Raw genomic sequence first — 27488 nt, forward strand, 5'->3', positions numbered from 1 at the left:
TTCTTAAGTCGTCGCAACTCGTACTCAACAATGTAAAATTTAAATTTATGTCTACTTTATTTTTGTCGCATTTTAGTGTGAAGGAGAAAATTAAAAGTGTAGTGTTTAAAGTCGGTATTTATGGTGTAGTTTTATTAATAGGGGCGCTGACGTCTAGTACGGTTTGGTGGAGTTATGGAAATATCTAGAAAGTCGCCGATGCTAAATTTCGCTTGCGCCAGCGTCTTGTTGTCGTCGATTCCTTTCTGGCCGGTACATGTGACGCCAATTTCACGCATTTGAAAGTGATTGTTGCGATAATTGGGAAATACAATGGCAAAGTCGAAGTAGGTGCCTTTCTTACGCGTATCGGGATTCACATCGCGCACTAGGGACGTCAGCTCGTGAAGGGTTGCGTCCTGCCAGGTGTAAATTTGTAGCTCATTTGTGGGTACATTGCCGTACATATATTCGGACACAGAATGGTGGCGTCCCGTCGAGCAAAATACGCGAAGCAGAAGCGGGCAGGTCTTTAAAGTGAAGAAGAATAAAAATCAATAAAATAATAATTCTGCAGTTTGCCGGCATGGTTGTAGAAAAAAAACTAACCTTCTCCCGATCTATTTGCTTAGTCTGCGTCTTCTCCTCCACAATCATAGATTCGACATTTGCCATATTGTAGCTAAAAACTAAATAAATTCACGCTGTTTAATTGATTTAAATAACTTTAATTTAATGTCAAAGGCAAATTTCAAGACCGCCTAATGTTTTTATTTTACATGCAGCTGCGTCGAATTAGTGTTGGGCAATGCCAAATTTATTGTGGGCTATTACAATTAAAGTGCTAAGATGTACCAGCGCAATATTAATAAATGAAAAATACTAAAATGTTATATGTATTTAAAAAGCTATAATTAATTAATTACATTTAATTGCGGCACATTCATTTATAAATCAAAATCGCTGGCAAATACTTGCAATCTCAACACGCTCATTATACTCACCGTCATTTATCGATACTTTTTAAAATGTTGTATAATGTGTGTACACACTTGTAGAGGAAAAGCCTCTCACAATAGATTTTATTTTCGCCGCGGACGGTTCTGCGCTTTCGCAATAGCGTATCACGCAAATGACGCAGAAAATTGCAAAATAAATATATTTGACACAAATGACAACAAAATAAAAAAATAGACGTGCCAACACACAATTCGCTGTTGTTGTGCCGTGAGTGTGCGTGCACAAAATTTGTCTTTGAGTATCAATATAAAAGGAATATCAAACCTGTGCCAGTTGGCGACGACAACAATTTGCAATTAGCTTAACCGTTTTTTTTGGAAACTCGGTAAGTAGTAAATTGTTGCAGGTACGCGTGCTTGACCGCACAATAGCTTAGTACAATAATGATCGATGGCATCGTGCAGACAATAGCTTATGTAATATTCAATCTACTATACTGCAAGCTGAATCGTAGCAAAAGCAGAGAAACAGAGAATTGTTGCTTTTCATCTCAGTGCGTTGCTATTGCAGAGGGCGCCGGGGGTGGTCTCATACGTACATCTGTCGTAGAGACGACATACATGTATATATGTACATATGTATGCATATACACATATGTATATGGATGTGTTGCATACACAGAAATGTATTATTGTTTGCAATTGCTCATTACCACACGTTTTGTTTATAAACATTCACACGCCGCTCTCCAAATGTAATAGTATATGTGGGTATGTACGTGTGAGCTGTTTATGTAGGGTGGCTAAAGAGTTAATTGAATTCATTACAACATACTCGTATTTCGCCTGAAGCGCTTTTGCGCAAAATACAAAAGCAAACAATGAAAAACAATGTGCAAGGCTATTATTTATCCCACACAACATTACTAGCATGCATACTTACATAAATACACTCACACATGTACTTGCACCCTCGCCCCCTACGTCGACAAACACATACGCACACGCCGACCAAAAAGCCGCGCGGTAGCCAAAGGTGTTTGTTGTTCTTGTCGGCGTTGTTGTCGCTGCTGTTGCTGCTACACAAACCCACAAACACGCGTTGCCGTGTGCGTGGGTGTTGAATATTTTTTCTGCTATTATTGAATTTTTCTTTTACATATATTGTGTACACACGTCCATTGCCATCAGCTGGCCAACTTCGGTGCTACCACCAGCCTCTTTTGTTCCTAACATTTTTAGTTTGATGAGTTGGGGCTTTGGCGTTCTGCAGCCCTGACCGTGACTGACAGGCTGCGTGGCTGGTAACCCCAACCTCCCTCATTGCTGTTGTTATTGATACTTGGTTTTGTTATGGTTTGTTGTTGTGCGTCCTTGTTTGAGATGGTGCTGCTGTTGCCACAGCAACTTGTTTGAAATTTTAATTGCTTTGAGCAACACCCTAAACTCCCAACGCTCTTCTGCAAGTCAATCACAGCAGTCACTTTCAGTCAGAAACATCATCATCATCGTCATCATCATTGGTAACAGCATGTCGAACACAAAACAAATTCCCCTTGAAGCGCACGAGTTAAAATGGAAACATCGTAGCAATAGCAGAGCCAAGACCAATAAATCCTCGAATGCAAACAAAGAAATTTCCCTACATGTGCGAGAGTATTCTCTGTGTGTTATCTCAACCAGTCGAATACAGTGGGCGTTGCCGTCTATAGTAGGAACACAATGACCGTTGTAAATCGCGACCTTGGCTTTGGTCGACCACGTAAACACATTGACTTAAGCTTTGTCTTGGCCCTATGCATCCCGCCTTTGTAATTGCCTGCAGCGCGTCCTAATGTACGCAAATGTCAACAGCTAGCGATTTGCGGCTATAAGGAATGCGGCTTATCCTAGCTTCTTCACATTATGGGCATAAAATAGCGGCGCATATAATGAATATTCTACTAACCGCTTAAAAAGAAAAAAGAGAACAAAAGAGTAGAACTCGTATACTTATACCAGATATCGTTCATATTAAAACAGTCCTAACACCATTCGGAAAAACAGAACACAAAACAATGAATTCGGTCTGTTCTAGTGAACATTCATTTCATTTGAACATTCTTAGTTCAAAGCAATATATGTATGTATATTTTGTATTCTCAAATCAAATACCATTTGCGACCTTTCTGCTGCCAAAAATTTATTTATTGTTTTTTTAAATTTTATTTCTTTAGTGGGCTTTAGTGGGACATTATAACGTTTAGCTAAATTAACGACTCAAAAGACGTTAATACCTTTTAACCCATAAAAGTAGAGAATTCAATTATGTAGTTAACTGAAATGATTCGTTAGTTAATTTACAATAAAAATAGTCGACAATTTTCCCAGTCGTTGGGGGAAAATGTATTATTATTTATTATGCCATAAATACAATACTATATGTATAAATAATTTGTTATTAACAATGTAAAAAAACTTGGGGTTTCACTGCACTTCTAAGCTGTGAGTCATGAATGAGCCCGGACGTTGTTATTCGTATGTGTTTACGATTGCCAAGCCTGCCGTCTGAATTCTGATTGAGCAGTTACTTATATATAGTACTTGTAAAAAAATATGAAATTGGCAAGAAAATTATAAGTGACAAGAAAGGTTCGACGTCTGTCTATCAGCGTTCAGAGTCTGCATGACAGCTTTATGATGAAGCCAATCGAATACATGGATCGAAATGACCTTCGTAATTGCAATATTGATTATCTGATTGTTATGCTGATATTTGTGTATGTATTTATCCCCTGGGTACCTCGTACAATAAATGATGTAAGTATTCATATGCTTGAACAAAGCGATCTGCACTTTCAGAAATTAAAGTCAAACAATTGAGGCGTGCTGGTGGCGTGTCCGGTCTTAATTATGTATACGCAGCATTTCCTCATTTTACGTAGACGTCGGAGATTGCTGACGCAAAATGTTGAAATTATTTTAAAATAACTCAACTCATTTTTATTTTTATATTTTGTTGTAGTTTTTGCCCATTTCAACGCATTTTTCGGCATATATAGTACTCGTACATATTTTTTTGTTTTCGTTTACGTTTGCATTTTGTTTGCTATTCTGGTTTTTTCCTGTGTTTTGTTCTTTTTGTGCCTGCCAATTGACGAATTGAATACGCGCTGCTCTTTCGTCAATTGAGGCTTGAGATAGTTAGCCGGCATGGCTACCTCTGCCCTCAAAATTGCTGTCGACATTTCCACTGACGTCATAGCGTCAACTCACTTAACACATCGCTGATATAGTCATTGCCTCCAGCGTTTGTTGTCGATTTTAAACTTAAGCATGCCTAGTTACGAAAAGAAATATACAATAAACCTTTCAATTAAAGATAATAACAAATGTACATACAATACGTATTTGTATATGTTTTATTGGCGCACCTAGGGGAACTTGTCGTCCAGTGCAGCGATCCATGATAAGTGTGCCCAATGACGACAACGGCCATGACTTGCTACGGCGATAATAATTGAGTTTTAACTAGTTTGTTAGATTTGCGATGTGGTTTTATGTGATTGACTAGAAGTTTCATGACAACCATATCCTGTCATTGTTTCGCCGATAAACATTACTTACAAGTATGGAGAAATGTGCACGATCTGTGGGCAGCTGTAACTGATGCTTAAGAAGCATTTCTTTTTGTTTTATCTTGCCATATCTGTTGTTAATAAATGGCAATGAATGGCGGAAAAAAGACTTATTTTTTTGGCTGCTAACATTGCTGACATGCCACAATTGCTTCTGACAGGCGACATCCAAGAGGCAGGGCAGAATGTGGGTGCATCGAGTGGGTGAAGGTCGTTCACGATAAAGAGTGAAAGTATATGTCTAGAAAAAACATATGATGGTGGGTCATAGATGAATGAATACGCATAACCTTTGAATGATTTGCAGTAAACGGGCTCAGAACATTTTATTGAGGGCGGGTGTCGCGAAAAAGTTAGGATTTCACATGCAGTTTTATATCCTCTTTAAACTAGCAAACTTGTAAATTATCCGGCACTGGGCCGTTGCGAGATAAAAAATCGTCAATTCCACCGAAAAACTTCTTCACGACATGTTTATATCGTGTATTCTGGTAAAAACGGTATATTAGGTTTGTGCAAAGTATGTAACAGGCAGAAGCAAGCATATCCGACCCCATGAAGTATATACATATATTCTTGATCACCATGACGAGAGAAATCGATCTAGACATGTAGTTGAAGGCATAACCTTTTTATCAAAATCTGATAGCAGTGTTTGAAAATGCTACTTGATATTCTATTCTTGACTACGGCATTTCATTTCATTCACAAAAGATTTATTTCCAAAAGAAAAATGTCTGTGTTTCTATTATAACATTCCATATTGTTATCTCTATACATATATGTATGTATATAAAACAGTTTGTTCTGACTGACTGATTGGCGATCAACGCACAGCCCAAACGGTAAAAGCTAGAATGTTGAAATTTGGACATAAGTATCATTTCACAGTGAAAGTGAGTACTAATGAGTTTTTGGTTTTAGGAAATTCGAACTCCAAAGGGGGGAAAACGAGCTCCAAAGTTTTTTTTTCTTAAATCTTCATTTTCCCACCGATCAATTTCAAATTTCGTTTTTATAAACCAGAGAAAGAAATTTCACAATTTAATTCCACAATAGTAAATTTAGATTTTTTAGAAATTTCACAATTTAATTTTTGATTTGCCAGCGCTTAGGTACTTGGTATGAGAAACGTAGAGGAGCGTGGCCACAATATTTTTATTTATCAGAAATTTACCAATTTAATTTCAAAATATTATAATTTTTATTTTACAGAAATTTACATACATACAATATACATATGTATGTAAATAGTACGTGTATGATCACAGTATGTATTGTACTAGCTTTCGGAACGTGCCAAAGTAATTTGCTATTGGCAGTTCCTTTAGAAACTTTAGAAATTGTCGGAATTGCAGGCAAAAATACTGAGGCCTTCAAATACGGGCAAGACGTGCTGGTTTATTACATTATAAGTATTTAACGCTTGTCATTTTATGTTCGATTTCACTCTTCACACTTCAGTGATTAGTTTTAGCTTTCATTAATTGATAGGGAATTTACATCACGTAATCTCTAGTGTTATCTAAGTGTTATTATTATTATTAAATTCCCATGAAAATTGAAACATGTTTCAGCAGAAAATTCAATAGTAAAATGGCTCAGCCATCAAGCGCAGCTGCTTTGTGAAGTTCAAGTCTGCTTCAGAGTATCTGTTAATTACATCTTTGCGATGATTAGTGAAATTATAAGTTATACTACTATATGCTATATAGTTCTGAATTAGTTATGTGCTTATCAGTGTGTAAATTATTTAATTAACACATCCCTGAATGTGTCGAGTAATTATTTAAGCAGTATGCAGTATGCTATTGTTTTGAGTGCTCGCACAACTTTGCGGTTACGTGGCACATCTAAGGTGCCTCTCCGACCTACGAGCGGTTAGCAGAGGAGAACACAATGCAAAAGGTCAAAATGCCAAAGCCATGTTGACGTTGCACATATGTCTGTAGGTGTGCGTGTGTGCGTGGGTTTGTGTAGATAACAAAAGAGCAACAACAAATGTTAGGCACTGTATTCGCTATTGTGTGTACCTTATGGGCTGCCGTCATGTCATAAACTTGGCCTGGTCTGATAAAATTTACGCTTCAGTTGCTGTCTTCTGTGTGCTCGTACGATAGGAGACACTATCAAGTGACAGCATAATGTCAGGATTACGACCAATTAGTGCGAAAGCGAGAATAAGCCGAGCTTTGGTAGCCCTAAATGCTGTTGTTGTTGGTTATTTTATGGTTCGGCAATTGCAACCGCAATGCTGATTTGTCTGTTTGACGTTGCATGAATACAGCAACATAATCATTATCATCATTATTCTCTTTATTGCACTCCCAATTGGTTGGGTATTACATTGTCGCTGTTGTTGTTGTTGCGTGCAGTACTCACAAAGCCGTTAGCAAGGTCGCCAATAATAAATATTATGCATACGCCATGCATGACATTTATAAATTAGTGTACGCTTCACCTTTTTGCCCTGCGCTACAATTACACTATAACATCTTGTTGTTGTTGTTGTTTACTATGAAGATGATTATGATGGGAATGATAATGCTGGATGGGTCAATTATAAACTGTCTGTTTTTTTTTTTTGTACGTGCACGTGCCGCACAAATTGCATAGCATATTTTTAGGTTGCGGTTAGTTCCAGAGCATTCTCCACTGACCAGCACCTACACACATCTAGTATAATATGTACACAAGGTTTACATCAGACGTCCATATGACCTTTGAAATGTGACATGTAGGCAGACAGGTAGGCCGCCCACAACGTTGCAGTACTCCATGTTGCAGCAACTTGTGGCATAAATGTCGGAGGACAACGTTGCGTATGAGGAAACGTTCTACAATGAATATACATGAGTGAATAGATGGTCGGACAAGTAACTGTAATTACTAACTAGTAACTGTACATTCTACCATTCATACTTTATACATAGTTCACATAAATCAAGTTCAAGAACCATTCCAAATCAGATGCTAAATTTTTGCATTTCGACCACTACCTAAATTCTATGTATGGACATATGCATATAGTATAAGTTGATGAAGTATTAGCAATTATTTTAGGATAATATATTTGTTTGGGCATTTTTTAATGGAAAGCTCATATCGACCTATCCCGCGCTCGTTCTTTCCCCCAAATACTTATAGAATCAATCGAAAAGCCTGGCTTCATACTGCATAACAACAATATCGTCAATCTAAACTATCTTTGCTCAATTATGCGAAATTATAAGTCAAATTTATTATATCAGTTGAGCAGCACTGTTTTTAAATGACAGACACATGGGCTTCAATGGTCTTTCAATATTATTTTCTAGATTTCACCTTTTAAGCCATACCTGCATGTTTTCCACAATAAAATGGCATTCTAGCTTTGTGCAAAGAATATAACAGGGGAAAGCATCTCCGACCCCATAAAGTATATACATATATTCTTAATCCGCATGACTGGAAAAATCGATACAGCCATGTCCATCCGTCTTACCGTCAGTCTGAATTTCGGAACCGGATGAGTCCTCTCCTTATTTCCAGAAAACACGAGTTTATATTTACTGCCCGTAATTCCACAGAATTCTGCACAAAACAATTTTTGCCCACGAAATTAATATATTATTGTCTTCTTTTATTTTAAATGTCATCCAATTTAAATTCGCGATTCAATTTCACTCCAGTATTACGCACAAAAACTATGGGCGCATGTAACTTAGCGCCCAGTATTTCACTATCTGGCTTGCTCTACTGCAGCATTCTCTATTGCATATATATGTATGTATAAATATGTATATCTATAGTAACGAAACATCAATAGTCAATATAGCTGAATATTACTAGTTATGTCATATGGCCCCGGAGCTAGATTTTTTCCAATAAAGGATTTGTTAAAATTGGTCAACTTTATCATCAAAGGAAACTGTTGATTATTTGGGCTGTGAAACAATACGCTAGACTACTATGAGTGACTGAAAACAGTTATACATATTGACATAGTGAGATATAAAAAGGTCGAGTTTCGGCCCACAGTTCATCACAGTAGCATAAAATATGAACAACGGAGAAAACAAATAAAGCGGACTAGCTGCCTGATTGCTGATGACGGTAACTTTTAATTAAATTTCGAACTGTGTGCTACAATTGTACATTTGCCTATACAAGTATATGCAGTACATAAAGCTTACATGTAGTATGTATATGTACGTAGAGAAGTGTGCGTTTTAGTATGTGGGCGTGCATGTCCTTACGTGAGTTCAGGATTTCAGAATTTCAGTGGAAATTCAAATTAAATTTCCGCACGCATTTACATTGAAATGAAAAACCGAATTTGTTTGGTTTGAGGTTTGTCCTGAAACTGTGGGTGCATTTGCCTGTCTACATGTGTGTTGTATGTTAAGAAGGAATGCAGCACAGGACGCTGTTAAGCTTATTAGGAGATGCGGCAGACCCAAAGTTGCCAATAAAATGTAATTTAATTAGCTTGAACTGAACCCTGGGATATTCCGATAAATTGCTGCCAACATGCAAGACGAATGTTCTAGGGAATGCGCTAAGAAGACATTTGCATATTTCTGCCAACCACTAGATATAATGATGACAGCAATTATGAATGACTGAAGGTCGTCGCAACCCGACAGACGAAGGCAATTCATCAGACTGACGTTCAAGCGCTACGAGTATTCTTGTCCACTTTAAAGAATGCTTCCTTAGCTTTCGCTTTCATATGGCGCCCTTCAATTATCTATAATGCGCTGTGTGTGTGTGTGTCTGTGTGAAGAGGTGTGAGTCTTGGGATGTGGCGTGTGGAACGTGGTCTTGTGCCTGGCCGTCGACATCTTATTGTTTTGTGGCGTCATAATTGGGGGAAGGTCGCATAAATTTGCATGCAAGCAAGTCGTTTACACAACATTGTGTGCTTACTTGCACTTTTTCACGCAGGCCTTCACAACAATCGGCGTTCTTGGACCTACCTGGGCTGCGGCCATGCGTGTAATGTGCTCTAAAATGAGCCACAACCTGTAGTTGTTTTTGTTGTAGTTGCTACTGTTGTTACACCTGTGCACACCCAAACAAAAAGTACACGTCATGACGGTCCCTAACTTCAACTTCCGCTCGAGTAACAATTGTGGGTCTACGTATTCGTATATTTGTGGGTGTCTGTGTATATTCAAAGGAAATCAATCATCCAGAAATAGATCAACTTGTCGGCGTCGTCATCATAGTCGTCGTCGTCTTTGTGTCCCAAACCTTGGTTATTTTTCGTGTTATTGTTGCTGTTGTGTAACAAAAAAAATGGTCAGAAAAAAGATTGCGAAAACAGGCATTGCCTTTCACTTAAGATTGTGGATTGTTCTCGATTAATCAGTGGGCCGTTGGACCCAAAAGACCTAAATTTAATGACATTTAATTCGTTGCATCCAATTTAGGGAATAGCATTTATTGAATTTAATGTCAAATTATTAGAAAAACTCCTTTTCCTTTTTTGTCTGCTGCAAGATAATCCATTAGTTTAGTGAAGAAAACATTTTCTTAACATTTAATATTATTCAAAATCAAATATAAGCTATGCTTACTATTTTCTATTTCTGTCTGGCCCACTGTACATTGGCCACCCATCTAATCACAAAGCAAACACTATACTTGGGTCTATCATGCTTTAGAGTGTAATTGGGAAAACGTCTGAGAGCTGAGTAAAGAAAGTTCTTGTTATACAGTATTGCTGCCTTAATCTTCTTGGCTGCTTTTGATGCTTTACGACTCACGTTTAAAAAGTAATATGGATTCTAGGTGTTTTATTATTGTAATACATTATTGCTGTAAATCATTTTGAAAACTAAATAGACAAAGTTGCGACGGAATTCAGTGCCTCAACTATATTTTACATTGATAGGGATATATTCGCATTTCTGGCTATTTCGTTAGGGTATTATGTGTAGAGTTTAAAATTTTTTTAATTCCTGTCCTTTAATTTATTCATCATTATAAAGGGTATATTAGTTTTGTGCGCGTGTACATGAAACACACAGAAGGAGATGTGGCAAGCCCCACAAAGTATATATATTCTTGATCGGAATGACAAGCCGAGTCGATATAGCCATATATAGTATGAGCGCAAGGATCTCAGAAAGTATAAGAGCTAGAATAACCAAACTAGCTTCGCTAATGTTAGAAATGGTAGCGGAAGCCTTAAAACCTTAGTAAGAAACTACATTCGTATATAATCCTATTTTATTTTATTCAAAGTTCAGCATTTAACCTTTACTTACAACCATTTTACTTGTAAATACCGCAACGTATTTTGAATAACTTGTCAGAGATTTCAAAGTGAATTTAAATCACAATTGCTAGGGGCAACACGGTTTAATGCCTTTTGGAACCAACTATTGTATGCTTGGCAACAAGGACTGTATCCTTGTATATAATTAGCTCACCAGTTATCTGGCCCCCCACGCAGCCAACAACTGCTTCTCACATTTTATGTTTTTTCCGCGCGCCTAGCGTGCAGCTCAGCACAACTTCTGTTAAGCTGTTTACACCAATTTACGTTGGCCAAACTTTTAATTCGCCTCCCACGGCCATGTTCATGTTTTTATTTTCGTAACACATTTACAACAACTACAATAAAAGAAAGGAGAGAACAAACTTCGGAGGAATACAAAAAAAAGTGCCATGAATTACGCACGAAGGCCAATCTGTTATTAATGTTGTTGTTGTTCTTGTTGTAGAGTGGGAACAGTCCAACTGGCTTGTTAATAAAACTACAGACATGTCTAAAGATAACGTGCGGGCCTCGAAAGGAATTTAAGTATCGGCACGTGAAGCCAATCAATACAGAATAAGGGACTCGAATACTCGATGACGCACTGTTGATTCACAAATGCTGAGGATTTAGATTTTCCCTCTTTATGGATTTGCCACAGCCATAGTGATTAATGGCAGTGGCAAATTTCTTGAATGAATGGATGACTGAGTATGCCGGCTGGCGTCAGGACAATGACGTCGTCACCAGCCAGGCCTGGCTCGGCATGCCCTGGCCTGATCGTCATCGTCGTTGACGACACCTGCGACCGATTTCGCGCTCTAGTGTGAGTGTGGTTGGGTGATGTGCGTGCGGATAGGCGCCCCTGTGGTTAGGGACGGGGGGCAGAACTTTTAGTCCGTTTATTATTATGATTGCTATTTTGGTTCTACATTGGTTGAGGTATTTGTTTTTAGCGTACCCCCGTCCCTGCGTCTGCCACGAATAAGAAAATGATTCAGCATGCGTTTGTCGCAAATTAATAATTGGGCACAATAGTTGCCTTTATTAATGGTCATTCGCCATTTAATTTGCAGAATATATTCTTCCATTAATACAGTTCAATCTCAACTTCGTTAATCGACTAAATCAACTAATTGAAGTCACTAAACATTCTGACTCATTATGAAGAAGGTTGCAAACACGTTTCATGGGTCGTTCACCAGCCAGGGCTTAAATTAATCACATATTTCAGTTCGCAATCGAAATATTTCACAGGAACGCTTCAATTTGTCAAAATTGCTTCCATTTTAAAATGATTATTTTTATGTCCATGCACTCGAAGAATAAACACTTGTAGAACTCTCAGGCAGGTGTGGTAATTAAACCCTTCCATGCATAGATATTTTTCCTTCTAGATATTCGTCTAATAGTCCGTGTAAATGCCAATAATAGGTTTTTCCGCATCTGCTTACCCTACAAATAAGGGATATGACTTACTTAATATAGGTCAGTTAGTTGGTACCTCTTTTAAAGCTTCGGAGTTTAACTCGAATTTAACCAGGAAATTATTCAACACTTGTGAAAAAAAGCTGGATACGTTTGTTTCCATTCGATTTATTTCAAAGCAACTTTAAACAAACTTAAATATTCTTTTAACTCAAGTAAGCAAATGGTACATCAACCGCTTGCAACTGCTCGTTCTATAATATAGATATGTGAGTATAATATATAGAGTCTATATATTGAATTTTTGCAAAGCAAAGGTAGCCTAACTAAGATACAGCTCTCACCTATTTCATATAGTGTAATATTAGGTTACATAGCTTCAATTGGTACTAATTGACATTCTTGTAATTAACAGGCTCAATTATATCGCATCGAAAATGTCTGATTCGGCCAAGTCAAACAACAATAGTGCGGATTGCGATGGCAACGATGGATCAACGACGCCGCGCAGCAATCACAACAACAACAAACTCAAATCAACGCACAATAGCAGCGGAGGCGGAAGCATAGACAAACTCTCACCTGATCAGGATATATTTATAAATGCAGCCGACGGTCTGCCCAGCCAGCATCCGACGTTGCCGCCCGAAGGAGATGTGGATAGCGAAACAGACCCGGAAGTGGATCCGGATTCGTTTGACGATTTGCCCACCTCAATTATTGTGACCAACATACACTCGGAGGTGTTCGCCAATCCGGAGCTGAAGCATGCAATGGAGGAGTTGTTCCGCACCTTCAGCGATTCGGCAACTTTCCAATGGTTGCGCAGCTTTCGACGCCTGCGGGTGAACTATGACAACGCAATTGCGGCGGCCAATGCGCGCATTAAACTACATCAATACGAGTTCAACAAGAAGACGGTGATCACCTGCTACTTTGCACAGCCCGTGACACCGGTCTCCAACAAGAATCTACAGCCACCGGCACCGGTCAAACAGTTCCTTATTTCGCCGCCAGCATCGCCACCGGCCGGTTGGGAGCCACGCGAAGAGGGGGAACCGTTAGTAAATCACGATCTGTTGGCTGCATTGGCGAGTCTGACACCCGGCGAGTCCCACGAACTCCATCCTCAGAGTGAAGATCAGCCAGCCATTATCGTGCACACGGCCATGCTGCCCGAAGGCAACGTCGGCCTGCAACCGAAGGCATCCATTGTTCAGACCAAGTGTCCAGAGCGGGTGTAAATCGACGACAAGAGAATGCTTCGGTTTTTTATAATTTAAATTGAAATAAAGTCGAGAGTGCATGGGCAGGCAATTATGGCACTAGAAGACGCTAAAAATGCCGCACACACGTTGAAGTATTTGTTGTAAATATTATTAAATTCGATTGTGATTAATTAACACGTAGCTATGTTTTGTATTTAAGTATGTGTGTACAATTAGTTTGCGTTTCGTTTTAGTCGTCGCTCGTTCGCTGAATCTGTGTAGCGTGTACCGTGTACCATGTAGCCGTCATCGTTGAGCATTTAAAATAGATTCTAAAACAAGAGCATGTATCAGAGTTTTTAATGACACTATCTATGTATTCGCTGCAGCTGTAACTCCAATCAAAAGCTAAAGCTGCGTTCAGACAGGCAAATAATTTGTACACAACTTATTTCATAATTACAAGCATGACATGACGTAAATGTTATTCCAGAAAAAACCAACCCAAAACGAACATTTTCTTTTATTATTGAAATATTTGGGATTTAATTTGAAAGGCTCGAAGACTGGTGTAATATGTAAAATGAATGTAAAATATTTGCCTGTTTGACCATAGCATAATTCATTTAGTGCTGTCTAATTATTAAATCTAGATGTGTTTTCCTTAATGCATACGACGTCCCTTCTTTGTGGGTATTTATGTATAGAAAAAAATCGAGAGCTACCAAAATATCTGTACCTTAGCTGAGCATCTTGAAGTTTGCCAGATCTTGGGCACCCACAAACAATGGGCGTAAACCAACATACGAAATCAAGATAAAAATTATAATATATATTGTATATGTAAATGTTACTCTAATTTTTAAGAAAATGAAAATATCTGTATCTGATATTCAAGTACGTATATACTTGTATGTATAGTTAAAATATATTCAAATTTAAAAGATATGTTCTCAAAATGTACCAAACACGGATAACTTTCATTTGTGTGTGAATTGGGCTCGAATATTTAAAGTCGTTAGAAAGTCAGGTACTTTATTGCGACATCCACGTGGGAGCCTGTGAAAGAAAGCAGAGGACCAAGGTGGACCAGGAGTGTTTCGAATGGACCATTATTTTCACAATTCTGCAATTTTGCTAACCTCCCGATTCTCGGATTGCCTCGGTAGACTGTTCCGTTTGCAATTGCTCTTAAGAAACCAGAGATCACAGCCAATCCCTAAAATGTAAAGATCGCGCACCCTAGCACAGAAATATGACAAGCCAACAGCTGACCATCACACGGATCTTTCTGCTTGTTAAAGCTGCAGTCTTATGGCAGTTTTATAAGTAGCTTCTGAAAATTGAATTTAAATTATAATTTGGTAGAGAATTCATATAGGATTTTTTTGAAATAACGAATTTATAGTACACTTCTTCAAACCGTACCGTAAAACATAAAACATTTGACAGGTAAGAAGCATATTCGAATTGAATTTTGTCTAAGAAATATTTAAAACCGTCAATAAGAAGTTGAAGGCCATTATGGTTAGCAAGCAAGAAAACTTTTGTCAAACATAACATTTGATGATTGACAAAATTCAGGTTAAATAGAACTGTTCACTTCTGGCTTTTTGCGCAGTTGTTTTAATTTTTAAATAATCAATATAAATGTGTATTTCGTTTTAACATGTCTTGCTTGTCATTCACTTTCTTGGGAAAATTTAAGAAAATACAGTCTGCAGAAAGAAAAGCAGACATCAAGAATGATAAAAGTTTGATATATAAGTATATCTGACCTCGTTTTAAAGTCATTCATGCAAATAACTAACTTTATTCACTTTATAGAACTTAATTAAAATGTCTTCGGCTTATAACTAACGTAATTTCGTGTGTGTGTGAGAATGTTCGAAAAATGCTTAAGAACGATGTAAAAACAAACTGTGCGGGCAGGCAGCACTTTTAACCTTTGGCTTCACTTTCTTTCGATATTCTTGAGCGGCACCATCTGTTCCGGATCCTCTGGATAAATACTGCTTTGCCTCTGTTTCCGGCCGGCACACTGACTGAACCAGGTGTCGCCCTTGCCAAAGTTTTCGCCATCCTCAATGGACTCGGGCATTGGTTGGTTCATGGTTTCGGGCAGGAACATCACCCAAAATCCAGAAGCTAACGCCACTACACCAAACAGGACAGCTGGTATCTTGGGATCAAAGGAATCGAGCAGCGTTATGAGAGGCGTTAGGGCGCCCGAAAGACGAGCGCACATCGAGCCCAGACCCATAGCCGAATTGCGAACGACAGTGGGAAATAGCTCAGCCGAGTAATTGTAGATGACAGCAAAGGATCCTGCAATCAGTAGTTTACCCAACATCACTACACTCGTCGACGTCGTGGTGCCCTGTGCTATATAGGCGGCTATAATGCAGCATAGTCCGCCTCCGATCATCAGTGTACTTGTAATCGAACGACGTCCTAAACGGTCCAGTACAAATATAATTGTTATGTAGCTGGGGAACTCCACCAGACCCATGATAAAGAGAATAAGGTAAGGATTTCCGTACAGTTTGCCGGCGCTCAAGGACAAACCATAATACACAATGGAGTTGGCGAACCAGCAGAGGCAAACGTTTAGGGTCTTCATGCGTAGATTGGGCGTACGGAAGAGATCGCTTAGGCCGGCACTACTCTTCTCCTCGACCGCGGATTGTTGCTTCGCCTTCTGCACGAAATAGTCCTTGTCCACAGGTATGCCAGAGCCATTGATGCGCAATCCCTTGGCCACAATGTCTACAGCTTCGGCGGCACGGCCTTGCATCCAGAGCCAACGTGGAGACTCATCCAACAGCCACCAATGCGCAATAAACAGAAGACCGTGCAGGCCATAGACAACTTGAAGCCATTGGCGATCCTTGATGAGGGCACCCCAACCGGCAACAAGCATAATGCCACCGGCAAAGACAGCCTGCAAGGAGGAGATTATATGTTAAGTTGTTTCAACTGTGCTTCAAATAAATTGTAATTTGTAAGCAGTAAGCTTGCCTGGAAGGTGATGCCGCAGACTGTGCGCTTGCTTGGACCCACCAGCTCCATGGTCAGCACGAAACCGCATATATATGCGCCTGCAGAGCCCACAATGCCGAGCAGAAATCGGGCTACCATGAACGAGAAATACTCTGGGATGAAGGCCACGCCCACTCCAAGGATCAGCTGCAAAAGGGCAGACCAGCAGAAGACTGCTTTGCGACCTACTTTATCGGCCAGGCCACCCAGGGTGACTGCGCCCGTAAACACTCCCAGCATGAACACTGTCTGCACAATCGATCCCATCCAGCGACGATCGCAAACGAAGTTCCAGTCGATCGTGCGCGAGGTCTTGTAGTAGGTGGTGTCATAGACATATCTCTGGCACGGCACGGTGCTGTTGGGTTCCCCGTTCAGGTCGTACATCTGGCACGAGTCCAGCTGTCCATTCTCCTTCAGTGGAATGGCAGCCAGGATGGCACTCGAGTTCCATGGGACCCGAGAATATATGCTTTCATCTACACCCTCGATAAAGCAACGATGCTCCGGTACTGGCGATACCCCGGCCAGCGACAGCATGTGCAGACCAGCTGTGAGGGCGGAGAGTACTTGGAGGAAAAACTGGAAAAATTGGTATTTGCCGAACTCGCCTGAAAGTATGCAACAAAATATCCAGAGCTCAGTATAACTAATCGTACGAGGCAAGCCTGCGATAAGAGGCAACTGATTGTGGTAGGCCTCTTAAATCTGTGATAAGAACGTGACTATTAAAAGAATTTTAATCGTTTTAATCTCAACAAACAGAATAATTTCGTTAAAAACAAATACGTACGTTCGTTTTTAGTCAAGAATTTAGTCAATATAATAAAGAACGTATCAGTTGTTTGCGGAAGTTCATTTATACAAAAACAAAAACATTTTAATTAATTTTCAACTAAATTTGAGCTATTGCAGTCATCCCGGGATTGTACTGTTTGTTTGTACTGCCTTTTTTCATTGTTTGTTGAAGGTAGCGATTGTGTGGAGCCACAGCTCTATATTCTAAATTAAACTGAAAAAATACAATTTACACTTTTTTCATGGAAGGCGTTCCAATAAGCCATGAATTCGCTATCAAGTTCTGCCCGAAAGAATATAATCACATAATTTCTCTCCAGATAGATCATAAAAAAATTTGAAAAATATTTTTAAAGTGGAAGCTGCTTTGCCTTAGCTGGTTGAGGAAGGTCAGGAGCTTTAGCATTTATACTGAGCCGCATTTATGCCAATTGGTATCGATATCATAATTTCGTAGTATATGTTTGATAGTGCATGCTACACCGGGAAGGAGGCGTAAATATATATATCAGTATAAACATCAGTATGACGAAAAAAGTCAATATAGTCATGTCCGTCTACCTGTAGGAACGCCAGAGCTCCCACGCTATATGAATGATTTTTTGTAACTCTCGTAAGCGCGTAAACTCATAAACAGTATTACGTATAGTGGGTTTTCTTATTTCAAGGTACGATTTTAATTCAATAAACCTTTCTAAAATTGTTTGAAAATATTTTATAATTGTGGGAGTCACTGCTAGGAGAATGGTTGGAAGTCAGTAGTAAAAGTTGTAACCTGAATTGGAAATATGACTTCGTTTGAAGTATCTATGTGCGATCGAATCAACAGCAACAGTACGTGGAATATAAAACGTAGCACGGATATGTAATTTGCCACATTTATAGCAATAAAATGATGACTTAGAACTATTGTCTAAGACCGCAAGCCATTTGCACTTACCATATAGGCGGCTTGATTGGCTTATGACACAGTTGGATGGCGCTACAACCATTCCAGTGGGTATACCTAGTAGAGATTCAAACGACCACCGCTGTAATTGACGTCACTTTAATGACTTTGGCGCGTATTGCAATTAAATCAAGTGGAATTTATTCAATTCGATTTCAATTGAATCGCATGCAAAATGCTTCGTACAATTTTTGTCAACAGTTTCTCCGCTTTGCTATACATTTTTGTATTCTGTATATTGTATATTGTATATTTGTGTTCTTATGGCCTTTCTGTCGTATGTTTGGCTGAATTGAATTGATTATAACAGAGCTTCTCAATTTTTGCATAGGCAATGGGCAGTACATGGGCCGTGTGATCGGTTTGGAATGAAAGCGCTCCGATACTGGAACGGTGTTGGGCTGAGTTGTGTTTTGAGGGAACGGTTTGTGTAAATTTTCTATGACAATACATATAGCCTAGATATCTGACACATGAACATTGAACCACTTGCTAGTTTTTCAATTGGTTTGTGAGCACATAACTGTAAATAAAATTGATTTGTGCAACTCGCTCGAAACGAGTAAGATTGCAAAATATGTGGAACATTTCGTTTTAAATTATGGTAGGCCGGGGCAGTTTTGAAGCCGACCTTCACACATGACTGCATGGTTTGAGAATTTTGTATTTTTCTATTTACGAGCGCCCTATTCTTGACACCGATCGGCTAAGCATTAGCTATTACGTTCAATTCCAGTTCCATGTGTGACATAATATTCCATCTTTTACAGAATGTCACACAATTTTTTAATTAATAACAACTTGACATTGCCACAATCTTTAATTAAATTCAATCATCACCCAAAAACACGCCTAATAGTACATAATCGGCGCGAAATTGTTCGCACATGTACATGCCTACATACAGACATATAGTAAGTTGTACATGTGTCCTATATACACTACAATTGTGTGTATTATGAATGATCGATAAGCGGCCAAAACACTAACTACTATACAACATCAGTGCCGAATTTACAGCCAACCAGTTGCAAATCATAGCCGATTATCAGCAACGATAATACGTACTAGAGCATTTTTTGTTATTTTTGTTTAATTTGATTTGCTTTGACGCCCATTTTTTGTTGTTTGTTGCCAAGCGGCAAGGCCTTTAACAAATATAACTCATACGCAATGTGTGCTCGACTAACCAAATAGTGAAACTTGTTTTTCTTTGTGTGTGCCAACTAAAAACCTAAGATTAACAAAAAATTTATACTATGTACAGCGATTGAATGGAGTTCTACACAATGCATTCTGAAGGTCGTTGCTGGGAGCTACTTTTGAGTTTTGACTCTATAATTACACACGTCGAGCGTTTTCAAAGTCAAAATTAAGAAAAACCCATGGAAGAGAAGTAGAAAAGCTTGAACTATGAGCGCTCAGACTTTAGCTTATATTCAGTTATTGCATGATTTATAATATCAGCTATATGTAGGGAAACCAAGGAGAACAAATGCATCCACGTAGAGTTGGGACACACGAAAACTTACTCTCCAACTGATCATTTCTTTATTTGTAATATGAATTAAATTGTAATATGAAATACGGCTTCACTAAACTATTTTCTAATTTCTTTACTTTTCTTTATTTCCCTACAATTTGAGATTTTGCCAATATAGAAGCATTAATGGCTTTGATTTTTATCTTAATCTTTATCTTATCTTTTATCACTATAACTATCTTCTAATTATTTTATTTTCTTTTTTATTTCTCTGCAATTTGACATTTCGCCTAAATAGAAGCAGTAATTGCTTTGATTTTTATGTTAAAGAAGAAAGCAAAAAATATGTGATAAAATAAGAATATTTGGGGAACATACAAAATCAGCACCTAACTAAAAAGTAAGCCAATATAGGCGTGTGTGTGGCTTTTACTTTATTTGTAAATATGTTTTATGCTCTGCCTCCTTTCAAGGCATTGAAACCCACATACATAGTTCGTATGTAATTACATCTAGGCTCTGCATCCATCAAATCGGATGTGAGGCAGCCAACAAGAAGAAAAAAATCATAACAAAATATAAATAAGTCGAAAGAAACCAGTTTTGGAATTTTGCATTTCTCGCCGGCTTACTTATCATACATACATATGTATGTATATATACGCATGTGATATATATTTTTATATCGCGTCAAGAAAAAGTTAGTAATGCGTTCATTACTCTTACCGGTTGCGGCAGTTGTGGCAATACTTGCTAGAGTGTGTGTGTGTGTGTGTCAACAATAAACTAGTTTTGGCCAGAGAATATTTTCTATAGAATTTAAGGAGAGGAGTTTCAGATTGGCACTAATTTGATGGGCAAAAGCAATTTATTTGTTTGGATTGAATTTTCAAACTACAATTAAGGTCGTCAAAACATCGAAATCGATAAATAGAAAGCAATGAAAATAAATTCAGAAGGCGGGCCCCCAAAATAGACATGTGAAAGATAACGAAAAAGTCATAGCATGAATCATTCGAAATCTAGTTTAAAGCTCCCAAATTTGCAAACTATAGATGGTATAGGAGTATTGTTTCAAAACTCGCTGAAGACAAGATTATACATTTGTAAAGGCTGGTTAATGGAGTTAACTCTAATAACTCAATGGTTTGAGGGCTAAATTTTTCATAGTTCACTTATTTATTTTGCATACGAAAAAGTAAAAAAACATTAAGTTTTATATGGCAAACTTTGTAGTCAGTAATTTCTGCTTATTGTTAACAATCAATGACAAATATTTTGAAAGTAATTTTATTTTATAAAATTGATAATTATCTGAACTATTTCTAGTAGCTTAATTGAAGGTATACATTATTCTTTACTATTGAAATCAGTTGTGTTTTGTTTCTCAGACGGACTCTTTTCTTCTTGCTTATCAGAAGATGTTTGTTAATTATTTTCCGATTTAATGACTCTATAAATATCACTTTTAGAAATTTCGTATAGTGGCGGATATAAAACTCCGACCTAATCACGATTACCATAGCTGCGATAACAATTTGAAAGCTTACGAGAAGAAGAGAACAGCGATTAAAATAGGCAGACGAGCAAATTAATCGCCAGACAGAAAGACCTTAGCCTTCCTATTCAGTGGACATGGTTACTTATTAATAGATAACACCTATATTTTTCATATCTTTACAGAAATAGGTGTTTCCTCATTTAAACACTTCAAGTTTCTCAGGCAAATAATTCCAGAAAGCAACACCTAAGTATGTCTTTCTAGCTAATTCATTTTCAAATAATGGGAAGCAGCAAAGCTGAGCTAAAACAGACTAATTATTTACGGGAGAATAAATCCCACGATTAACAAAGCTTAACACTCTAACTGCTTTTTAAACAGACTGAGAGTGCATTGAAAACGTTGCTGGGGTGGTTCTGGATGACTTCAGCTTATCTGTTCGCATTTCAGAGAAAATGTGAAAACGTGCTCTTTGTTGAAAATAAAGAAAATATTTAATAATCACAGTCTTATGACAAATCTGGTAGTGTGTGAAGAGCTAAAGATAGCAAACTAGACTGGAATCTGCAGTTAGTGATTGGTGCTAAGCAGTTGCTAATTGCGACAGACCGGGTTGCTGTCAAGTGTGCTAACCTTGAGACTTAATAAACATAAGTAAATAATTAAAATTGTATTACTGGCCGATTGTCTGTCAATGGGAGGCAATACTGGACAGATCGGACAGTGCTGTGCTGTTATACTTTCTAGATTAGAAACCCCGCCATTCGATGCCATAAATCCCGGCAAAATCTGAAAAACACACCTATTACATATTATTTGATAAGCAGAGCACACAAATTAGGAAATGATAAGGGAAACAACGAAAATAAAATGACGACACATAAGCGCTGAAATTCGCATTGTGTTGCAGTTGGCTCGCACTGCATCCCATGGCTGATAAGCCTGCAAGATTATAGATAACGTTGTAAGCCAAAAAATACAAAGTTAAACATGCAGATAAGAACTGCGGCGCTAACAACCAGTCTAACGTGGGGTTATCACACGCACTTCAGAACCAGCAGTTGGCAATGAGTGCTGTATAAATAAGAGACTGCAGCGATCCACAACAAACAGATATATACATACATACTTAGTTGTATTAAAACTCACCCAATTTGCTCATTAGCTCCTCCAAGACATAATCCACAGCCATGTTGCTTCAGCTTTTAATAAACAAGTCAACCCACTCAAAAATCGAACAACAAAAATGGCGCGTATCTCAGAAGTCTTTTTTGTTGTCACTCCCACAATGTCTTCTTTCCCAAGGTACGCGTATCTCACGTGCAACAAAGTAGCATTTTTCACAGATCACATATAGTTTTATACAAAAATGTGAGTGGTTCGCGTTTTATCAGTCGTCAGAAATGTGATCTGAACTACAAATAATACGAATACGTAGCGAGCGCCGCCAACATTTGAAGTGAACTGAGCACGCTGGCGAAAAAGTGGTCGGAGCATGCGAATCGAATGGCTCTGCTTGAATAACACTCACACATGCTCCAACGACACCACACACACACACACACTCACACAGATACCACACATACACACACGTGCACTCTCACAACACACATGGCTGGTGGAATCACTAGCGCATGGAACGTGAGTGTTCTGAGTTGATTCGTTTGTGTTGGCAGCTGAGGCATCACGAGGCTATTTGTATGTTCATATCTGGGGAATACGACAATTCTCAACAGGTACAACTCATGCGTCATGCGTACGGATCTGACGGTTCACGTCAAACCCATTAACAAAATCAAAGCAGGCCGGTTCACATCTGCACAGAATTCAACATATGTATTAATTTCACTTTCACATTTCAAAACACAATAACTATACATTTATCTTTAAAACATATTTAGAAATTGCCTTTGGATCTTTTAGCAATAATGCCTAAATTCGGAGCATCGGCCATATCGGAGTCCATCTCCTTTTCTTTTCTGGAATTTTTGGCCAGCGTAGTGTTACGTGAGACGCAGGAGCTGGAAACTGATTTCCATACTCATGTGACGAGCTTACGTGAGAAATTACAAGACCTCCGAGAGAATGAGCAGAATGTAAGCTTACGTTCTATAATTCGAAAAAGTTCCGAATCAAAAGGACTTTAAATACCTGTTTCAAACCTAATCCCTGGAGTTCCCTTAAAGGAATAATTGTAGAATCTTTTTTTTAGATAAAAAGAAACATTATTACTCTTAGAATTGCAATATTTGGTCGACTTATTCATTGTTCTATCTACTCTTGATATGAGATATTGATATTTAAATTTTAAACAGAAATCGGCTTTACATTGAGATCTCGATATAGGTCCTAATATTTCTCTACCAATATGCTTTATATTTAAATTTGAAAATTGTCGGTTCACAAATTTAAGTGAACTCCGGTTTACGATATAAGCATTATTTACCGTCAATATGAATAATTAATCAACTTTCATCAAATAGTTTTTATTAAAAAATAAAAAAAACAACACTATAGGTGCAGATCATAATGTTCAGGTAAAATGGAACTGGTCACATATCACATACAAATACTACTTTAAACACTTATTGATGTGCAACTAAGACAAATATCATCCTTCAGTTAATTGAAATTGATGGATTTACCGAACTGCTCAAGAACTGTGTGATGACTGTGCCCCTAGAATTAAATCAGAACGAGTGTGACATTCTCGGTATTGAGAGACCGCTCAGACAAATCGAACAATTTTATACGATGTTCAGCGGAGAGGAACGCAATATAATCACTTGCAGTAACTATATGGATCTCTTAAAGTTACTCCTCTCCGTTAACTCTTCGATGGAACAGTGCAATAGCGAAAAGACTGAGTTGGAGGAATATAAAAAGGAAAGCTTCAAGCACACAACTTCTCAAAATCTAGTAAGTTAATTAAAAGTCAATGCTTGGTAATACATTGGTGTTGAGATTTGCTCATCCTAAAAAATTAGGAAATATTTCTGGTAGCTAAACATAATTTGAAAATTTATTTAGCCCGCACAGATTTTAAGCATTATGGAATGTCATGCCAAAGCTTTGGAGAGAATGGGACAGCAAATCACTGAACTCCAGGAACAAAGTAATAAAATTACCAAAAGTTTTGAGCATATAGCTCATAATATGGGAGTGCCTAGTGCCACCTCTCAATTATGCTGCGAAATGGCCAAGGAAGTGGAAGATGCCTTTGAGGATTTATAAATTTTATTTTGGATGTTTTAACATAATATTTCTTTTCCAACAGTGATGCTTAATTAATGGAAACCGTACATAATGCCAATGTATATGTTACACATGTAAATGCAATTAAAATTACAGTTGATAACTGATTCACTTTTAGTTGAACTTTTGTGCTTAAGGTTAGGTTTTTAGTCTTACAAATGACTAATCTGTTCAGTTGTTGGCATCGCGGAAAAACAGAACATCATCAGCTATGATGCTCGTGCTGCTCTTTTGGTTGCCCTGTTGATCAGTTATTTCGCCATAAGTGATCTTGCCCTGCACCATAGTGCGTTGCCCCTTCTTTAGATATTCCAGCACAGTGTCGCGCAAATTTGGCTTAAAAACTACCACACGATGCCAGTCGGTGCGCTGAGCCCAGTCGCCGTTCTCATATCTGCGAGAGGAAGACGTCATTGAGATAGGAATATAGATAATTAGCACTGCCCATTTGGACTGAGCTTACTTGTAGTTGGTGTGTGTGGCCACGGAGAATGTGACCACTGGATGCTCCTGCGAGCCACGCAATTGCGGATCGGCGCCCACGCGGCCAAGTATAGTTACATTGTTGACAGCTATAAGCGGATAATAAGTACTCTAATTGCATAATATTGTTTGTGATTTACGCACTTTTTTCAATTTTGGCGGGCGCCGGCGCCGTTGTGCTGCTTGTTGCTGTTGCCGCACCGCGTGCCGGCAGGTTACGGAGACCCCTGAGTAGCGGTTGCAGCTGTGGGTGTGTATATTTAAACATTATGATTCGTAAATAGTAAACTGCAAGCTCTTTAATATTTATACATACCAAGTATTTGCTTTGTTGCATCATATTCACTGTGTGATAAATTTTACAAGAAGCACGCAATTTCAATTCAATTCGTATATGCTTCTTCTTAAGCGCCTAACAGCTGTTTACAGTGCTGCCAAGTGTCTTTGGGTTTGTCATTTACACGACGCTGCACTGTATTGAGTTATTAGCATTACAACTTAAAGTTGATTAACGTGACATTTACATTCATGCTTCTTAATGGCTTAAAATGTGTTTACTTAAAATATGAATTAATGAATTTTGCTTATTTAGAGTTGGACTTAAAAATGCGCTCTGCATTCGATTGAAAGCTGTCTGATGTGGAACTGCAGGCTGAGTTTCAGTTTACGGCCACTGCAGCGCTCGCGAAACGCTATCTAGCGCTTAAATTTGTAACTAACAGTATACAAGTTTTTAGCCGTTATAAACATATTGGGGAATATACAATTTTATTTAAAGTTGTGTTGCAAGCGTAGGTAATTAATTTAATGTAATTTGTATGCTTCACATAATCTGTGGAAACTGTAGTGGAAATTAAAATATACATCAGACAAAGTTGATAGTATGATAGAAAGTTCATACTTTGCTCAAATTTTCTGGTTATTAGAAATTACAATTAGAACCATTTCCTCTACACTATATCTAATACACATAGTATATCTACACAATTGATAAATATTATAATTTGTTCAGAATTGCTGCATTAAACGAACCCAACGCTCAGTTAAGCAGGATTTGCGATCGAACATAGTTGGATCATTTGCTCCCTGGCCATTGCAACGCCATTTTGTTTATTGGACTTAAATGCGACTTTATGCTTTTGTGGCTTGAGAGCGATCACATAGTCAAGAAAATACAAATTTTATTAGTGCTCATAAGACGGCGTTATAAAATTGTGCTGCGGAAAAAATGCGTACCGTCCGCAGTCGTAGACCACTAGAGTTAGCTCTGGCGGCGAACCTGAAACAGAACGGAAGAAGAAAATCACCATTTTTATACTACTATTTTCTTAGCTCTTGTCTATCTGTGTTGCAGCAGCAATGGCTGTGGCTGCGGCTGTTGTTGTTGCTGCTGCTGCTGCTTCTTCGACTTTGCAGCCGATGACGACAGCCGACAGTCGGCCGTGTCGCTGTCGCTGTCGTTGCCGGTGCTCAAGAACATTGCCAGCAACTGAGTCTCGAAGCTATTTTCAGTATGCGCTACAACGAAATTTATGGTGTATATGGATGATCAATTGGCATTTTACAACATTGTTATGAGCAGTATGTGGACTTCTATAATTAGCAATTGGTAACTGATGTTTGTTTGCCTAAAGCTGGAGCGCCAGGATGTTAAAAGTAGATATTTGTCTAGGATGTTTTAGGAAGAACAATGGTATATGTTTGTTGAGGTCGGACTATATTGTGCTTTTTTTTTCTGTTGCGTTGCTCCACAATTTACAGAATAGGTCAGTGTTTAGTACTTCGACTATGACTGCCCATCAATTACATCCCAATTTAATTCTGTAGCGCTCTCCACATCCACTGTGGCTCAATCTCCATTATTCTAGCGCTGCTGGTTGGCGTTGTTTCCAGCTCGCGCGTGTAGAGTTGAGTGTGTATCTGTGTGTGGGTCGTTTTGACTCTGTATGCGTATCTATCTAAGTATGTACTATATGTATGTATGGATGTAGTATATCTGTTGTTGCTGTGGCCGTTGCTGTTGCTGCTGCTGTGGCTCTGTTCGTTGTTGCGATACTAACGAAGCTAAATGCGAACGTCGAACGTACCGAGCAAACGTCCCAAATGTCGACGTTGTCGTTTTTGTTGTTGTTGCTTTTTGTATATTTCAGTAGGTATGGGCGAAGTGAGGTGGTTTGAGGTGGAGGCCGGTGCTGGTGGTGGTCGTGGTGGTGGTGTTGCTGCTGCTGCTACTACTAGAGTGGCTAGCTGGGCTTGTCGAGGACGTTTGTGCGTTTGCGTGCCAAACCAACGGCAAAACTCATATTCATTTCAAAGTGAAACTCAACGCAGCTTAAGCTTAATGTACAGCACATTCCGGTAACTTGGATGCTATTGTTGTTGTTGCTGCTGCTACTGCTGTTGTTGGATTTGGTTATTCTCTCTTTAATTTGTATAATTTTTTGTGGTATTGCGCGATTGCGCGAAGGTTTTTGAAAAATACACACTGCAGCTTCGAATTGTTTAACAGAAATCGACAAATAATATTGGAATTGCT

General features: G+C 38.5%; 5 protein-coding genes across 7 annotated transcripts; 2 read left to right on the forward strand and 3 right to left on the reverse strand.

Moving 5' to 3' along the window:
* Window positions 1–38: 38 nt before the first annotated feature.
* On the reverse strand, window positions 39–1356 carry LOC115625350 (histone deacetylase complex subunit SAP18). 2 transcript variants are annotated; one of them, XM_030520383.1, is made up of 3 exons: window positions 1264–1356; window positions 589–668; window positions 39–509 (listed from the first exon to the last, which is right to left on the reverse strand). In XM_030520383.1, exons 2-3 carry the CDS (start codon window positions 652–654, stop codon window positions 135–137), a joined length of 441 nt encoding a protein of 146 aa, XP_030376243.1. In that variant the 5' UTR covers window positions 655–668; window positions 1264–1356; the 3' UTR covers window positions 39–134. The 2 variants fall into 2 exon arrangements, with proteins under 2 accessions (XP_030376243.1, XP_030376244.1); XM_030520384.1 differs by lacking the exon at window positions 1264–1356 and adding an exon at window positions 984–1000.
* On the forward strand, window positions 1074–13636 carry LOC115625349 (protein sarah). 2 transcript variants are annotated; one of them, XM_030520382.1, is made up of 2 exons: window positions 1074–1324; window positions 12649–13636. In XM_030520382.1, the coding sequence occupies exon 2, from the start codon at window positions 12671–12673 to the stop codon at window positions 13475–13477; it is 807 nt and encodes a 268-aa protein (XP_030376242.1). In that variant the 5' UTR covers window positions 1074–1324; window positions 12649–12670; the 3' UTR covers window positions 13478–13636. The 2 variants fall into 2 exon arrangements, with proteins under 2 accessions (XP_030376242.1, XP_030376241.1); XM_030520381.1 differs by lacking the exon at window positions 1074–1324 and adding an exon at window positions 12463–12502.
* Window positions 13637–15205: 1569 nt separating this feature from the next.
* Window positions 15206–22643, reverse strand: LOC115625177 (organic cation transporter protein). The gene is made up of 3 exons (XM_030520141.1): window positions 22364–22643; window positions 16463–17094; window positions 15206–16385 (listed from the first exon to the last, which is right to left on the reverse strand). The coding sequence occupies exons 1-3, from the start codon at window positions 22404–22406 to the stop codon at window positions 15396–15398; spliced, it is 1665 nt and encodes a 554-aa protein (XP_030376001.1). The 5' UTR covers window positions 22407–22643; the 3' UTR covers window positions 15206–15395.
* Window positions 22644–23102: 459 nt separating this feature from the next.
* On the forward strand, window positions 23103–24576 carry LOC115625357. The gene is made up of 3 exons (XM_030520392.1): window positions 23103–23310; window positions 23837–24133; window positions 24245–24576. Exons 1-3 carry the CDS (start codon window positions 23143–23145, stop codon window positions 24446–24448), a joined length of 669 nt encoding a protein of 222 aa, XP_030376252.1. The 5' UTR covers window positions 23103–23142; the 3' UTR covers window positions 24449–24576.
* LOC115625358 (single-stranded DNA-binding protein, mitochondrial) lies at window positions 24434–25371 on the reverse strand. Its single transcript, XM_030520393.1, has 4 exons — window positions 25269–25371; window positions 25097–25196; window positions 24933–25041; window positions 24434–24863 (listed from the first exon to the last, which is right to left on the reverse strand). Exons 1-4 carry the CDS (start codon window positions 25290–25292, stop codon window positions 24641–24643), a joined length of 456 nt encoding a protein of 151 aa, XP_030376253.1. The 5' UTR covers window positions 25293–25371; the 3' UTR covers window positions 24434–24640.
* Window positions 25372–27488: the final 2117 nt, after the last annotated feature.

The sequence above is a fragment of the Scaptodrosophila lebanonensis genome, unplaced genomic scaffold (genome assembly GCF_003285725.1).
Source record: "Scaptodrosophila lebanonensis strain 11010-0011.00,11010-0021.00 unplaced genomic scaffold, SlebRS2 tig00000072-arrow-pilon, whole genome shotgun sequence".
Taxonomy (NCBI): Eukaryota; Metazoa; Arthropoda; class Insecta; order Diptera; family Drosophilidae; genus Scaptodrosophila; species Scaptodrosophila lebanonensis.